Source organism: Humulus lupulus, chromosome 2 (genome assembly GCF_963169125.1).
Source record: "Humulus lupulus chromosome 2, drHumLupu1.1, whole genome shotgun sequence".
Lineage (NCBI taxonomy): Eukaryota > Viridiplantae > Streptophyta > Magnoliopsida > Rosales > Cannabaceae > Humulus > Humulus lupulus.
Genome location: NC_084794.1, coordinates 296,008,118 through 296,024,718, shown reverse-complemented (window position 1 = coordinate 296,024,718; position 16,601 = coordinate 296,008,118). Strand labels below are relative to the sequence as shown.

Genomic DNA, 16,601 nt, shown 5'->3' with positions numbered 1-16,601 from the left:
GGTTACTATTTAATAAAATTGTTCTCTATTTTATTATGGTATATTTAAGTAACACATTAGTTATGGCTGAAAATTTTGATGTCATGATTAACAAAAAAATCAACCATAAAGTTACTACTTGCACAAAATCCTCAATCTTATAAAAACATTAAAAAATTCCAAAAAAACCAATCACAGTCCCCAACAATGTTACTAATTAAAAATAACATAGTGGACTAAAAAGTCAACACAACCTATAATTTTTTTAGTTTGATATAAATTAATACAACTCATTTCAAAATTAGATGGTACCTAAAATTAAAAAAAGAACACAAAGCAACTATAATATAACCGAAAACCTAAAACACTAAAGAGTTTCTAAAAATACCAACAATATAGTCTAAAATAGTAAATGGAATCCCCCATTTTTACACTTACACCATGAATCTATTATATATATAAATATAAATATAAATAGCTTCATTATTGGTACAATATTGGCCATTTGAAATAAATTGGACGCACTACAAATAAATGTACTCTTTAGTGAAAATATTTTAGTCACAATATATAGTTTACGTGACTAAAAAGTCATACGTAATCAGAAGTTGCCATTAGTATAGTTTTAGTTACAACTTATAACTTTTAATGATAAAGTTTGTTGTGACTAAAAATATATTTAGTGATTACAAATTGTGATTTTTGTGACTAATACTTTTAGGCACATATTTTTTAGTGATGACATAGGTAAGATGTTTTTTTTTAGTTACAAATTTTTTACCTGTAGTTATAAATTTTATTGTGACTATAACTAAGATTTTTTGTAGTGACATGTGATAAATGGGTTGATGAATAAAATTGATAATGGTTATAATAAATGTATCCAAATAAAATACGAAAAAATATTCAATTTATAAAAAAATTATAAATTCAGGAGTATAATAATTTAAAGGGTTTATGCCTTTTTAGACCATGTGTTTTACCCCATTACCTGTTTAGACCCTGTGTTTTGACAAATTACTTTTTGGACCCTGTATTGTCTAAAATAATTCAAATAGACTCCTAAACTCGATTTTAATCAAATATTTTTGAACTAAAATCACAAATAATTCATCAAACTAACAATTCAGAACAAAAATACAATCATTCTGCCTAAGAACTGTGTTTTTATATTCAATTTTTTGTTCATCAAAATTAGGTTTATGGGCCTATTTAAACCATTTTACAAAATATAAGGTCTAAAAAATAATTTATCAAAACACAGGGTTCAAACAGGTAATGAATCAAAACACAAGGTCTAAAAATATATAAACTCTAATTTAAAAGTGGAGTTAATACATTTGCAAGTTTATAAATATGTATTTATTAATTTCATAAAAAGGTGTAAATTTCCTTTTATTTTTATATGTATATGTATCAAAAGCCCTCCTTTTTTTTGGCGAATAAGAATCATTGTATTGCTAAAAACCAAATCATGTACACTTATAGGTCTTCTTCTACCCCTATGTTTGACTTAATCCATGTATCTAAATTTATAATTTTTGAATCCATTCTTTATCCCTATTTCGTTTTCCCTTGTACACTGATACAATAAATCTCAATTTTAACTCTCTTTTAATGACCTCTATAATATGATTTACATACCAAATCTTAGATGACCACAAGACATCATTTCGGACCCTCCATATATGGTATACTAGTGCAGAAACAACAGCTATGAAAAATCCTTTCCTGAGTTTGCTGAGATGTTTTGCTTTGGAAATCCATTGCAATAATGCTTGATAATGCTCTGTTTGTACTCGGCAACCAATCCACTCCTTCATCTTCACAAGACAGATTTTGCTGTAAGTACATTGAAAGAATAGATGAGTAATATCTTCCTTGTGATCTCCACACAGCAAGCATACTGTGTCCATCGCCGGAAAGTATTTGCTGAGTTGCTCTTTGGTTCTCAACTTCTGATGCAGAGCTAGCCAGAGAATATATCTATGTTTCGGAATACTGCATCTCTCCCACACAAATTTACTCCATTGTACCTTGATATGTTGATCATATAGTATTGCATACCCAGATTGGATACTATATTGCACTGCCATGAATGCTGATTTATCCAGTTTAGCTCTAAAGAGATCCTTAAGAAAAGCCCTCTCTTTTCTTACTTATGTAAAATCATAGTTTTATATCATTAGATTATTATCTAACCATAGTTAGATAAATACAATTAATTATATATAATAGAGAGTCCTAGCTAGCTTAGCTTAATTTAAAGTCTTAGCCAAAATCTAGCCATAATAATGGCTTATATATATATGATATATATAGCAAATTAATATTATTAACACACCTAGAGTTCTACGCACATGTAACTAAAACCACATGTTTAACAATTAAATTAATTAATTAATTATCTGGACGTGAAATTAATATAATATCAATTCTTTTAATGAGCTGCTTATTGTGGTCTCCAAATTAAGTAGCATAAATTATTCCATTTGCTAGCCCTAATTATATTTCATGATTATCGACGTAACCAGCAAAGTTTAAAAGTTAAAACTCTCACATGAAGATTAATTATGATTAATTAAAGCTTTGCTAATTAATCCAATATTAAGCACCATTAAAAGTATAAATATATATATCGTTTTAATTACACATTTTCGATCCATCATGACTTTTTTATCCAAACCTCTCAAAGTGTGTTCCTTTTTCGATATTTGCAATTTTATCTATAAATTAAAGATACTAATAGCTCACTTCATTTTAATTAATTCGATCTTTACGGTGTTTACACCATACATATATATATATATATATATATTTATATATAAATATAGTAAAAATAAGTGCTTACATATGAGTTGTATATTGTAACGTTTCACGTCACTACGACTGCTTCCTGGAATGATGACTGACCCTGCAAACAAACATGAGTCTTTCCAGCGTGCATTGTCCTCACTCGCACGCAATTTTCCAAGAGGTCACCTATCATAAGACTACTCCAAGTCAAACACGCTTAACTTTGAAGTTCTCAAGTAATGAGCTACCGAAAAGAAGATGTATCTTGTTGGTATAGATTACTCTGCATATGCATATTTATAAATATATATCTTTGGTTTGGTTTAGTTGGATGGTCCATATCTTTAGTTTTTTAGGGTTTTTGTTTCTTTGTCGTAATAACAAACTTTTGGTGATCGTTAGGTGTTACCAAAAAGTAAAAACACAGGATTTTTAGGTGGTTATTGGCAATCACCTCAAATTTGTTTGTTTTTTAGTGACAATCAACGCTTTTGATTGATGCCAATAAGTAACGCGATCAAAAACTAATTTTGTAGTAGTGATGGTATGTTGTGTTAGAAAAATACACATATAATGAGGTATTTTATGGCATTAGTGAGACATTATATATGTTTATTATTTAAAGTGAGCTAAATAATAAAAGAAATAAGATTTGTTAGAGTGTCCTATATCGAAGAGAAATGATAACAGTTTTATCATCAGTTGACTAAAACACATATAATCTATTTATTGTGTGTTTTAATCAACCGGTGATAGAAATATTAGTTATATTTTGTTTATTAAGAAAATGAATAATGTACTAAGTTGCTTCTCTTATAGTGATTTTATTATGAGAGACAAATGTTATTATCATATTACCCAAAGAAAAAATACAAGTATATTAGGAAGATTGTGTGAAACTCAAGTTAAATTAATTCTTTTTATATACATATTATTCTATAAATACCTAATTCTAATGCTATTATTGATATATTATATCATAATATCTTTCCAAAAATATGCTACAATAATTGTTTAGAGATTTCATTATTAAATATGGTCATATTTTATAAAAACCATTAATTTTCTCGATTCCTTTTAGATTTGCAATATTACCAATATTTGTAAGAGTATATTACTTTAATTTTTTGTTTGGTTTAGTATCGAAAATAAAGAGTTCGTTTACGACAAAAAAACTTAATTATTGTGTCTCACTAATCTTATCATTTTCCTTTTATTTTTATCTTATATTAATTATTAGTAACTTAATGGATAAGTTCTTATTTCACTTTTATCTAAGTGACTCCACCCACCTTGTCAGTTTTTTATTTTATTTAAAAAAAAAAAGAATTATTCATCATATCCATTAAATTCATCCTGAGATAAAGTAGATATTGAAGATTCAAATAAGGGAATTATATATATGTTAGCAGAAGATATATACATAAAATTTCAGATATATATATATAAATATATTTTCAACACTAAGAAAAATTATAATTCAATTTTTTGTTACGATGATGTACATTATAGTTACAACAATCATTCCGTTAATTTTTCAGAAAATTCCGAATAATTTACTGTTCCGAAATCAGAGTTCAAAAAATCAGTAACACGTGTAAGACAGATTATTTGAACTCTGATTTCGACATTGTAAATTATTCAGATTTTCCTAAAGGTTGACGGGATGCCTATTATAACTATTATCTACGATATTATACAAAAAAAAAAATTAGGTTATAATTTATTCAAATACCGAAAATAAAAAACGCCCATACGATACGATAAAAATAATGCTCAACCCTAAGAAGAAGTTCTTTATATATATAATTGTACTTGTGTATATTTTTTATATTGTTTGGGTAAGAATATTTATCACCACATCTACTACCTACGTAAGTACTCTCTCCTCTTTCATTACTATGTTTTTATTTGTTTATTTCCACTTCATCTCAACATATAAAAAACTACCACATACAGGACACACATCTGCCATTAATTTAAAGCTACCCTTTATATATATATATATATATATGTATATATATATGTTTAAATATAAATACATAAAATATTATGTAGGTAAATATACGGTATAGTATTATTTGCACAAAATGATTTATCATTATTGTACATGATTAATGATATTTCATATCGAACAACATGTAATGCACGTTTGGTTAGTTTTGAAATTGTAAATATTGTCTATAATTTTAATAAAAATTAGTTTAATTTTTTTTTAAATATATATATATATAATAGAATGAATTATAATTCTACAGTATATATAAATATTTATATCAATAATTTCTACATATATGACATCTAAACACAAGATTGACATAGATATATATTTACATGACTACATGACATATATATAAAATACAATAATATTTTAAAAAAAATTAATAATATAAATAAAATAAAAATAGAGAAAGTCATAGTGTAAACAGTAGTATACATGCATCAACTATTTTTAGTTTCTAATGTATCTCGCAATGTCTTTCGGTGAATTTGATGAAGAAAAAAAATATCAAATTACTTGATAAAAAACAAACTATCACATAAATTTATAAGATAAAAATATGATATGAATGCCTTTATTTTTTTTAAATAAATATGATTTAATTATTTAAATTATCATAAAATATCTTTAAAATATCATATTTTAATAAATCAATTAATTTATTTTTGTTTAAGTTTATGTTTGTTCTAGTTTTTGAATTTGGCAGTGACAACAAAAAATTATATATATTATATGTTTAATATAATATTAAGTTTAATTAAATTTTATTTAATTTATAAAATGTATGATTTTATTATTTTTAAATAATTATCATGGTAAAATATTATATTTTAATTTGTTTAATTAATTATTTATTTAAATTTAAGTTATGTTTACAATCTACTATTAAATATAAGACTATTCTGTTAAATATAAAAATATTATGTAAGAGTTAACGAAAAAAAATATTAAAACCAAAGAGATATATTTTATATTATTATCACTCATGTTTAAGAAATATCTACACTAATTGATATAGACTTTATAATTTATCATTTTTTTTTGCTAGCATAGACTTAGCCATGTATTATATTTAATATAGTTTGTATGTATTTGACATATATTTTATTTATTTATAATTTAAAAAAAAAATTCTTGACAATCACAAAATTGGAACCTTTTAAAAAAACAAAAATGTACAGTATAAGTGTGCACTAGTAACAGACATGAACAATAATGGTGCACCTTATTGCTGTATCAAAATATAAAGTTGTAATAAATACACAAATAATAATAGCCCTATTTAAAATAATCGTACAAGCTATATATATATATATATATATTCATATGCCAAATTCCTCTTCTTACTAATAATAACACAAATAATCAAACCTTTTCTTTTTGTTGGCCAAATGTGAAAAGATCCATTTTTAAAAAGGAGTTTCACCACGTCAAGATGACCTAGCTAGACAACATTGTTAGATTAATGTTGTAAGTTCATTAAAAGTGGTATTTTAATTAAGTGTCACTAATTACTTATATCATATATATATATGGCAATAGTAATATAGTTTGAAAATTATAATAAGATCATTTCAACTAATAATTAACGATTGGTGAAGATCACAATATGTGATTTCAAATCTTTTCAATATAAACAAAAATTATATATATATCATGTTGTTAATTTAATTTATAAAATAAATAAAATATACATCTTCTAAAACACAAGATTAATATAGTCAGTAATGTCACTAATAAAACAATATAAGTAGTGTTTATGAATTTATTTTAATGTAGATAGTTATCACGATACTAAATTTATAAATAAGTAATGGCAGACCGAGCATAAATCAGACAACTTTTCTGATGAAGTCTTACAAACATTATGCCCCACTAAAGATTATTAGATATTTTTTGCTTTTTGTTTATATTTTTGTCCTAGCTAGGCAGAATAAAATCATGAGTTGGGGATCATATATTAATCAATACTCTTAATTATGTCATTGTTCAATTTTGATTTATACCATATCTATAAATGATAATATATTTTCATTGTTAGTACATAAGTAATATCTAATTATAATGTAGCTAATAATATATATATATTAAAAAAGATTATAGTACTAAGAAAGAATAGGATCAAAATTACAAGCATTTTTTTGGAGGGATCATAATTATATATATATATATTCTTGTATATAATTAGGGAAAAAAAAGACAAAGGTTGAACATGATCGATCATGACTGAGCTGTCCCCAACATATATATGTTTCGTTAATTGATATCAATTATGGAATAATATCAAAGGCAATTGCAAACCCTACAAGCATGAATGATTAAAAATTAAAGAAAAAAAAAACTTAATTTATATATTATTCTTTCTCTTGTGTTTATTTATTTATGCTAATTATTTAAATACAAGCCTCTATAGTAGATCGAATTTCTTCTATTACACGCTAATTAGTACTAATTTACCTTCCCTAATATTCCAACTATATATCGTACAAAAACATATATATATATATAATTATACTTTTTCTCTTAAGTAATAAAGGGTTTTGTCCTTTGAGCATATATATATATAGCTAAGTAACTTGCATTTTACAGTATGAAAATATCAAATTGAAGATCATGGTAGTGAGAAAAAGATTATTCTATATAGAGAAATCGGTGAAAATGATCTATTTTTTCAAGTAATTTTTTGTACTCTGGCCTACTTTTGATAATTTTTTGCAAAATGATCTCTGTCTAAAATTTTCGATCGGCTGTCTACATTTTCGACTAGCTGTCTAAATTAGAAGAGATCATTTTACAAAGAATTATTAAAACTAAGCTAGAGAGGTCATTTTACCAAATGATCCTTCTATATATAATATATAATTAGAGAAAATAAATATCTTTTAATATTATACTTTGCAAAGATATATATATTTAACTTTGTCGAATGATATTCTAGATAGGGTGTCGATCGAGTATTTTCGATTGAATGTTGTGTTAGATAGATAGATATCGAGTGTGTTTGGAAATCAATTTTATTAAAAATTATTTTAAAAAATATATATACTATCTAATAAATATTATATCTTATAAAAAATACTCGATACTTGGCTAGAAGACTACCTTATAAAAAAGATTATATATATATATATATCACCCACTTTTTCTTTCTGTCTATTTTGTTAAGAAAAAGCAAAGTGTGTGTCATTTGAGAGATATGATGTCGCAATCTTTTCACATACGAGATAGAGAGATTGTTTGCATAAAGCAAGACTATTAGTTGTTATAATTATTATAGCATTAATAATAGAGAGATTAACAACTAATTAAATTAAAACCTTAAACAACATTAATTTCAAATTTTAAACATGAAGTTTGCTTTGTAAGTATGATTTTTGCGAACGAGACAAAAAAGTGTCATTAATTAAGCACTACAAACAAAAGCAAAAATTAAAGATGAAGATGGAGAAGCAATGAATATGAATGTACGATCGATAATATATATTGTTCATCAAGTCAAAAATAAAAAAAAAAATAGAAAAAAATATTTAATATATTAATGGAATCTTTTGTCCCGTAGTAATTATTCACTGCTCAATAAGAATAAAGTAATTTTCTCATTTTAACCGAGTTTATTACTATTTGATACTGACCGTTTATACTATTTCGTACATCGAATATATATATAAAGCCCTATCGATGATGTTTCTCGACCTGTGAACAGTTTTCGGCGCAATTTTTTTATAATAGTGTATATTGTAGCTATTTAGAGCATCTTACAAATTTTTAGAAAATTCCGAATAGTTTACAGTACCGAAAACTAGGTTCAAACATGTTGTTTTCCACGCGCATAAAAAAAATTAGTCACGCTTGCAATAACATGTTTGAACTTAGTTTTCGATGCTGTAAACTATTCAGAATTTTCTGAAAATTTGCAGGATACTCTAAATAGCTACAATATACACGGTCATAAAAAAATCGCTCCAAAAACTGTTCACGAGTCGAGAAACACTAAGAGCTTCACTGGTAGGGCTCAAAGTGAAACCCCTATAGGAAAATTCCCCTATATATATATATGACGACAAACGACAAATTTTTTCTTAGAAAATAATAAGTAATATTAATTTTGACTGATTTTTTTTAGAGGAAATTTGGCCTCAAAAACCCAAGAGCAAAGCAATATCATTGATCACGAGCATCAACCCATAATCATGGTTCAATTCACGAAGGGTAGTAGCGCCACCATATATAACGTTCATTTATGGACAAAACTAGTTTAACTAAAGAACATGCAACACTGAAGATATTCATAAAACTTTTTCTCTCTCTTGCAGTGTGAGCTGTGGCCATGGTAGGGAGGGGGAGGAAGCGAACTGTGGTGAAGAAAATCAATACTCCAGTTAAGGAGAAAGGAGACAAGGTCAAGAAGAAATGACTGACTTCAGCTGATGAGGTCAAAAAATCGAAAACTATGGATGAGCTGCTGGGTATAGAGGCAATTGATTTTTTGGATGACCAAGAGGAGACCCATGAAATCATTCTCACTCCTCAGGAGACGGAAGCTGAGTTGCAGAGGCGTTTGGCAATTAGTAAACAATTTTCAGAAATCATGTCCAGAGCGGCGAAGTCAAAAGGTATGATCGGAAACCCTTCTTCTTCGTCTAAATCTCAGGCGATTCTAGATGAGGTAAAGGAGTTTTCAGGGGAATCTGTGGAGGTTAACCCGGAGTCAGGGCTTTGTGATGATATTGTGAAAATTGAGGATGAAGATATTGAAGATGAGGTTAGTTACTGGAATTCATTTGTGGTGTGTTGGGTTTTGGGGGCTGATCCCCCAATTCAAGTAATGGAGGGTTTTTTCAGGCGCATCTGGAGGAATTCGGGGGTGGATAAAGTTAGTCTGTTGAAGCAGGGCCTCTTCATAGTGCAGTTTACATCTATGGAGAGTAGAGACAAGGTGCTTGCAGGAGGATACCATTTTTTTGACAGGAAACCATTGATGCTTAAAGCTTGGGATCCTAATGTCTGTCTACATAAGGATGATATTAGATCAATTCCCATTTGGATTCAAGTTCATAACCTGGACCTAAAATACTGGGGTACTCGATCACTTTTCAAAATAGTTGGGTAGATTGGCAAGCCTATCAGAGAATATTCAGCCACAAGGAATAGAGATCGGTTGCAGTTCGCTAGAGTGATGGTGGAGGTTAATGTGTCACAGGTTTTTCCCTCCTCCATTAGTTTTGTGAATGAAAAAACTGAAGTAATTCGTTTGGATGTCATATACGAATGGAAGCCTACCTGCTGTTCAGTATGCAAAGGCATGGGACATGAGGATACTAATTGCCGCAAGAATCAACAGAATATGACTCAAGTGACAGTAGTTTGGAAACCCAAGAAAATTGCTACGGTGGCTGAGGAACTGAATAAGGAAAACAAATCTGGAATGGAAATTTCAAGGAACTCGGGTCTGGGAAACTCTAATGTTACCAACACAAAGGAACAGACCAATGATAATGAAGGATTTCAGGTGGTTCATGCAGCTAAGAAATTTGTCAACAAGAAGGAACCTAATGTCAATATTGGTAATCCTTTTGGAGTCCTTGGGGATGCTACAAAGGAGCTAAGGTTTGGTCAGATTCTGTATGAAATGAGTAATAACATAATGGGAGGGGGAGTACCTCCAGCTGCCAATGGATAGAATTTTAACATGGAATGTGAGAGGTATTAATAAGTTGCAGAAGCAACAAGAGGTACAAAATTTTATCTATAATAAAAGAATTGGTTTGGTTTATTTGCTTGAGACTAAAGTCAAAGAATCTAGAATGGGGAGGATTTATTTGAAGCTGTTTCAGGGTTGGTGTTTCACAAGTAACCTTGCTTGGCATCCTAATGGCCGGATTATCTTAGCTTGGAAACAGGATGTTTTTGATGTTAATGTGTTAGTGAGTTCGGATCAGTGTATTCACTGCTTTATTCAGCTTAAGAGGGCTAGTGGGTTTCATGCTACTTTTATCTATGCTTTTAACAAGTCTAATGAGAGGAAGAGTTTATGGGATAACCTGAGAAGTTTTAAAATGAATTTGTCTGGTCCTTGGATTATCATGGGTGACTTTAATGCTACTTTATTGGGGGAGGACAGATTCTCAGTGAGGGGTCACAGAACCGGCTGTCAACATTTCAAAGATTGCTTGGACTTTTGTGAGCTTAGAGATGTCAAGTACTCATGTAACTTTTACACTTGGAATAACAAGCAATGTGGAGATGATCGAGTTTATGCTAAATTAGACAGTCTTGTCAAATTTGGAATGGAATTCTCTTTTTCCAAATGCAGAAGCAGTGTTCTTGCCGGAAGGAATTTTTTATCATAGCCCAACTCTTTTGTCAGTTTATCCGGAGGTAAAGGGGGGTAAAAAGCCATTCCGTTATTTTGATATGTGGAGTACTGCCCCTAGATATCAAGAAATAATCCCAAGTTCTTGGGCTCAAGAGGTTTCGGGCACATCTATGTTTCAAGTTGTGCAGAAGCTTAAATCTTTGAAAGGAAGACTTAAGGATCTGAACAAAAATCAATTTGGGGATCTTCACGCCAAAGTTTTGATTGCTATGCATCATATGCATAAGGTTCAGGAAGCTCTTCAACAAGACCCCTTAAATGTTTTGAAAATGGAGGAAGAGGTAAAGGCTTGTGCTCAGTATAGGGAAAGTCAGGACGTATATAGAGCTTTTTTACACCAAAAAGCTAAAGTAGACTGGATTAAGGAAGGAGATGGAAACACTAAGTTTTTTCATCAATGTCTAAAACAAAGAAGAGTCTATAATATTGTTTATTCCATTAAGGACAGGCATGGGAATTGGGTGGATTCTAAAGAGGGAGTAAATGAGGCATTCCTTTCCTTTTATAAAAATCTCTTAGGCTCTCAAAAGTGTTTTCGGACTAAGGTGCTGCAATCTGTTCTGGGTATGGGACCTTTAGTTACTAAGGAGCAACATCAACTTCTTCTACAAAAGTATTCTCCTGAAGCAGTTAAACGGGCTATTTTCTCCATTCCTAATCAGAAGGCTCCGGGGCCGGATGGCTATGGAAGCGGTTTCTATAAAACTAACTGGGATATTATTGGAGGGGACGTTTGCAAGGCTGTTTTATCCTTCCTACATTCGGGCCAATTTCTCAAAGAGGTAAACAATACTACAATTACCCTTATTCCGAAATCCAATTGCCCAGCAAATGTTAGTGACTTTAGACCAATCTCTTGCTGTAATGTGTTATACAAAGCAGCCACAAAACTGATTTGTGAGAGGCTTAAAACTATTTTACCTGATCTTATAGCTCAAAATCAAGGGGGTTTCATTCATGGGGGATTTATTGCTCATAATATCATGATTTGTCAGGATATTGTGAGGCATTATAGGAGGAAGAACGTGAAACCCAGCTGTATGATCAAACTGGATCTGAAGAAAGCTTATGATACAGTAGAATGGGATTTTTTAGAGGAGATGCTCTTGGGGCTAAATTTCCCTTGGAATTTTGTTAACCTGATTATGAGTTGTGTACGTACTCCTCGTTTTTCCTTGTTGTTAGATGGCACTTTACATGGTTTTTTTGAGGCTAAAAGAGGTTTAAGGCAAGGGGACCCTTTATCTCCACTGCTTTTTGTCATTTGTATGGAGTATCTATCTAGACTCTTAGCCAAGACTGCTTGCAATCTTGATTTTCACTTTCATTACAGATGCAAGGAGCTTAATCTCAACCACCTATGTGTTTGCTGATGATGTCATTTTGTTTTGTAGAGGTGATTATAAGTCTATAGTGCTTCTCTTGCAAGGTTTCAAAAGGTTTTCTGACACATCTGGATTACAAGCGAATGTGACTAAATTAGCGATTTATTGCCATGGTATGAAAGATGAAGAAGTGAGACGTATCCTCCTGGTTTCGGGTTTTAGTCAAAGCCAGCTGCCTCTATCTTGGTGTGCCGATCTGCCCAAAAAAATTTAGCTCAGATGAGTGTTCTGTTTTGGTTGACAGGATGATCCATAGAATTCAGATTTGGAGTTCGAGACACCTATCTTTTGCAGGTAGGCTTACCCTCGTTAATGCTGTCTTAGTAGCCATCCACCTGTACTGGGCCCAGATTATGATTCTGCCTAAGGCTCTTCTGGACAGAATAAATGACATCTGTAGAAATTTCCTCTGGCATGGCTCGGCTGAGTTCAGTGGTCCTGGTTTAGTCTCTTGGGCTAATGTTTGTAAAAGGAAGATTGAGGTAGGTTTGGGGTTAAGGAACATTGTTTTTTGGAATTATGCAGCTATTGGAAAACATGTGTGACATATTTCAATGAACAAGGAGAATCTTTGGGTGAAATGGGTGCATTCGCTTTATATTAAAAATCAAGATTGGTGGGAGTATATTGCTCCCACAGATAGCAGCTGGTATTGGTGTCAGATAGTGAAGATTAAAGAGAAAATTAAAGGCGTCGTTAACATGCAAAGGTTTGAGAAGAATTATTATTCCATACCTGACATATATAAAGCTCTTGATGACAATTCTCATTCCAGATTTGCTTATAATGACCTTTGGAACAGATTAAGTGTTCCAAAGCATAGAATTTTCATCTGGTTGTACTTTCTTAAGAGATTGAAGACAAAGGATCGTTTGAGGGAGCATGGAATGAACATTGACCCTTGCTGTAGCATCTGTGGTGTTGAGGCGGAAACTCATCAGCATCTTTTCTTTGGCTGTAGGTTCAGTGACCGGTGTGTTCAAATCCTGCTAGGATGGCTGGAAATTAGGACCAGATTTTGTACAATTAAAGGTATTTTCAAATGGATAAAACGATGTAAGCTCAGTCGTTTCAAGAAAGTAGTGTGTTGGTCTATTCTGTCTAGTCTCATCTACCATATTTGGAGAGTTCGTAATATCGCGGTCTGGGATGATATTGTTTGGTCTATTCATTATACGATCAAAAGGGTTAAATGGACTGTCTATAACAAAATTCTTTATACAGTTTCTTTAGGAGTGAAAGAAGATGAGTGGATCTGGTTTCATAAAATGTTTGATTGTATCTAGGCTGTTGGGTTTCTGAGTTGTATTTTTTAGGCTCTATTGGTGGTTGTGATGTATTTAGTTCCTTGATGTAGCTGGTTTCACTCAGCTTTGTACTTTTTGGATTTTTGCAATACAATTGACTTACTTACAAAAAAAAAAAACACTGCTAGCTACTCTAGGACAATGATCAAATGATATAACACGATAAAGTCATTACAAATGGAAATTAATGATCTCACCAACAATAGTTTCCAAGTATGAAAAACTTGAGATCTGATTCTTAATATATAACATTAATAGCAGCTAAACAATCAGACTCGAAGAGGTCAACATAGCCCAAGGACTTGCACAAAAGAAGGGCATGAAGGATTGTCAGAACTTCAGCGATCTCAGGCGAATAAGTAGCAATCAGTGGCCAAACAACGGATTAAATGTTTGTTTTTCTCTATTAACAAATAACTTTGTCACTTATCAAATTTATTTGATATATATATATATATATAAATGTTTTTTTGGCTTTCAAAACATTAATGTGAGATAATCAATGATGGAATTAGAACTAAAATATAAAAAGAAGTAACTTTTTTTTTTTAAATATATAACAAAGATTATACTAATATATATATATATATGTATAAAATATAAATGTATAATTTTTTCTTTAATCGAGAGTAATCTACACATATTTTTTTTGAAAATTATCTACAAATATTTTAAAAAGTAGCATTTATATATGTATAGATTAACAAAGCTCTTCATGATAGATTAATTACTATATTATGTACACCATCTCAAAGTCAAAAGAACTACAAACAAAAGTTTGGCTTCGAATATATATTTCAACTTTTTTGTTAAAGGGATAAAAATAGTCAATAAATAATGTATACAACGCATTTAGTTTATAAGTATTTTTCTTTTTCTTTCTAAACTTAATTTTTGGATTGACACAAATAAGCATATTACATAAGAAAGATAATGTGAAAACATGAAAGTATATATTAGTTATGAATGTAGTCATGGGGTAAAACAACAGCAACACTTCTTTTTTATTTTGTTTACTTATGCTTTAATTAAGCATCATTAATTGGGTCAAATGGCATCTTTCTTCACAAACCTTTTTTACCGTTGAGATATATACATGTTCCTTTATATTATTCTATATATACTTACACATATATATAGGAAAATTTTAATATAGGGTGTTACTTTTGTCTCTATCGGTAGGTCTGTCGGTAGGGGCATCTCTGTTCTTGTCACGAAGAAATTATAACAATTTTTTTTTATATAATAGTGTATATTGTAGTTATAGTAGGTATCCTACCAAATTTTGGAAAATTTTGAATAATTTACAGTGTCAAAATCATGGTTCAAATATAGTCAGTTGCACGAGTACCTTTTTTTAATACACGTGTAAAACAAACGTTTTAAACCCTAATTTCAGTACCGTAAATTATTTGAAATTTCTCAAAAAATAATAAAATGTCTATTATAAGTACAATTTACAGGATCATATAAAAAAATTTAATTTATAATTTTTTCAAGTACCGAAAATACGTAGACTAACGGTTGAGGTAAAAATGATGCCAGAAATTCCCAATATACATATATTTATAGAACACTGTTAATTAACTTTTAAGAACAGTAGAGCTCAGACTAAGATGGAAGAATGCAGAAAAAGTTCTGAGAGAATACTATTGAACGTACCACTTAAATTATTATATGACTGAAGAGAGGGCCTCTTGGTTTAAATTTCTCATTAAATATAAATATATATATTTATGACATTATTTGGTATTATATATGCACATGGGACAATATAGACATGATCCAATTTTCAAATAAATATATATATATATATATAATATGTATGTATATACACACATAGATATTCTTTGAAACCCTACATATCTTTATCTTTTATGGAACTTGTGTACTCTTTTTTATCAACATCTCATCCTTTTCTACCATATATATTTTAGCTTTAATTTCCTTTTTTACTTTGGTCTTTTGCTTTCAACAATATCTTTCTGTCGATTGTTCCCATAGAGATTTATTTCTTTGTAGATATTGTCTCACTATTTTCTAGATTTGTGTACGTATAGATTTTGTTTATTTTTATGAAAAATTTATTTGTGTATCCAATAATGAACTTCATTTCTATATATTTAAGAAAATTTGGTCATGAATTATTAATAGGTTAATATATCATGTTTACAATATTTGTATATGTTTAAAAATGATCATGATTTTGTAGTAGTGGAGCCATATAAGGATATGAATATCAAATGATGTGATATACATATATAATATATATTTGTATCTATTTATGTTCAAAAATGGATTTTATTTAAAAAAAATATATGAGTAGTTAAAAAATTAAATGTGTAAAATAAATTAATTGCAGGTGTTTAGACAAGTGTACTTAAAGTTTTCATGTTTTTTTTTTTTTTTTTTTCATTGGTAGAGTACTTGGTCATCCTATGTATATTTGTACCTTAAATTTAACTAAAGTAAACAGAGAATGGAATAGCAATGTCTTTTCAATCTTTTTTTTTTATGGGTGAAGGAAGCAGCTTTTGAAATATTGGGACAAATATTAATGTCTTCATTCAAAGTGTTGGGACCTTAGACACAGAATATGCTGTCCACTCACTTTGTATTGTTATTATTATTAGATAAATTAGTAAAAATGATCTATTTTTTTAAAATAATTTTGCCGACCTATTTTGATAATTTTTTTGCAAAATAAAATTCGACCAGTTGTCTAAATTTTTCGACCGGTTGTTTGAATTTTTCGA

The 16,601-nt window shown here is 29.5% G+C and overlaps 1 protein-coding gene across 1 annotated transcript; it reads right to left on the bottom strand.

The window, feature by feature from the left end:
• Positions 1-1,511: 1,511 nt before the first annotated feature.
• LOC133815753 (uncharacterized) lies at positions 1,512-2,075 on the bottom strand. The gene has a single exon (XM_062248557.1). The coding sequence runs from the start codon at positions 2,073-2,075 to the stop codon at positions 1,512-1,514; it is 564 nt and encodes a 187-aa protein (XP_062104541.1).
• Positions 2,076-16,601: the final 14,526 nt, after the last annotated feature.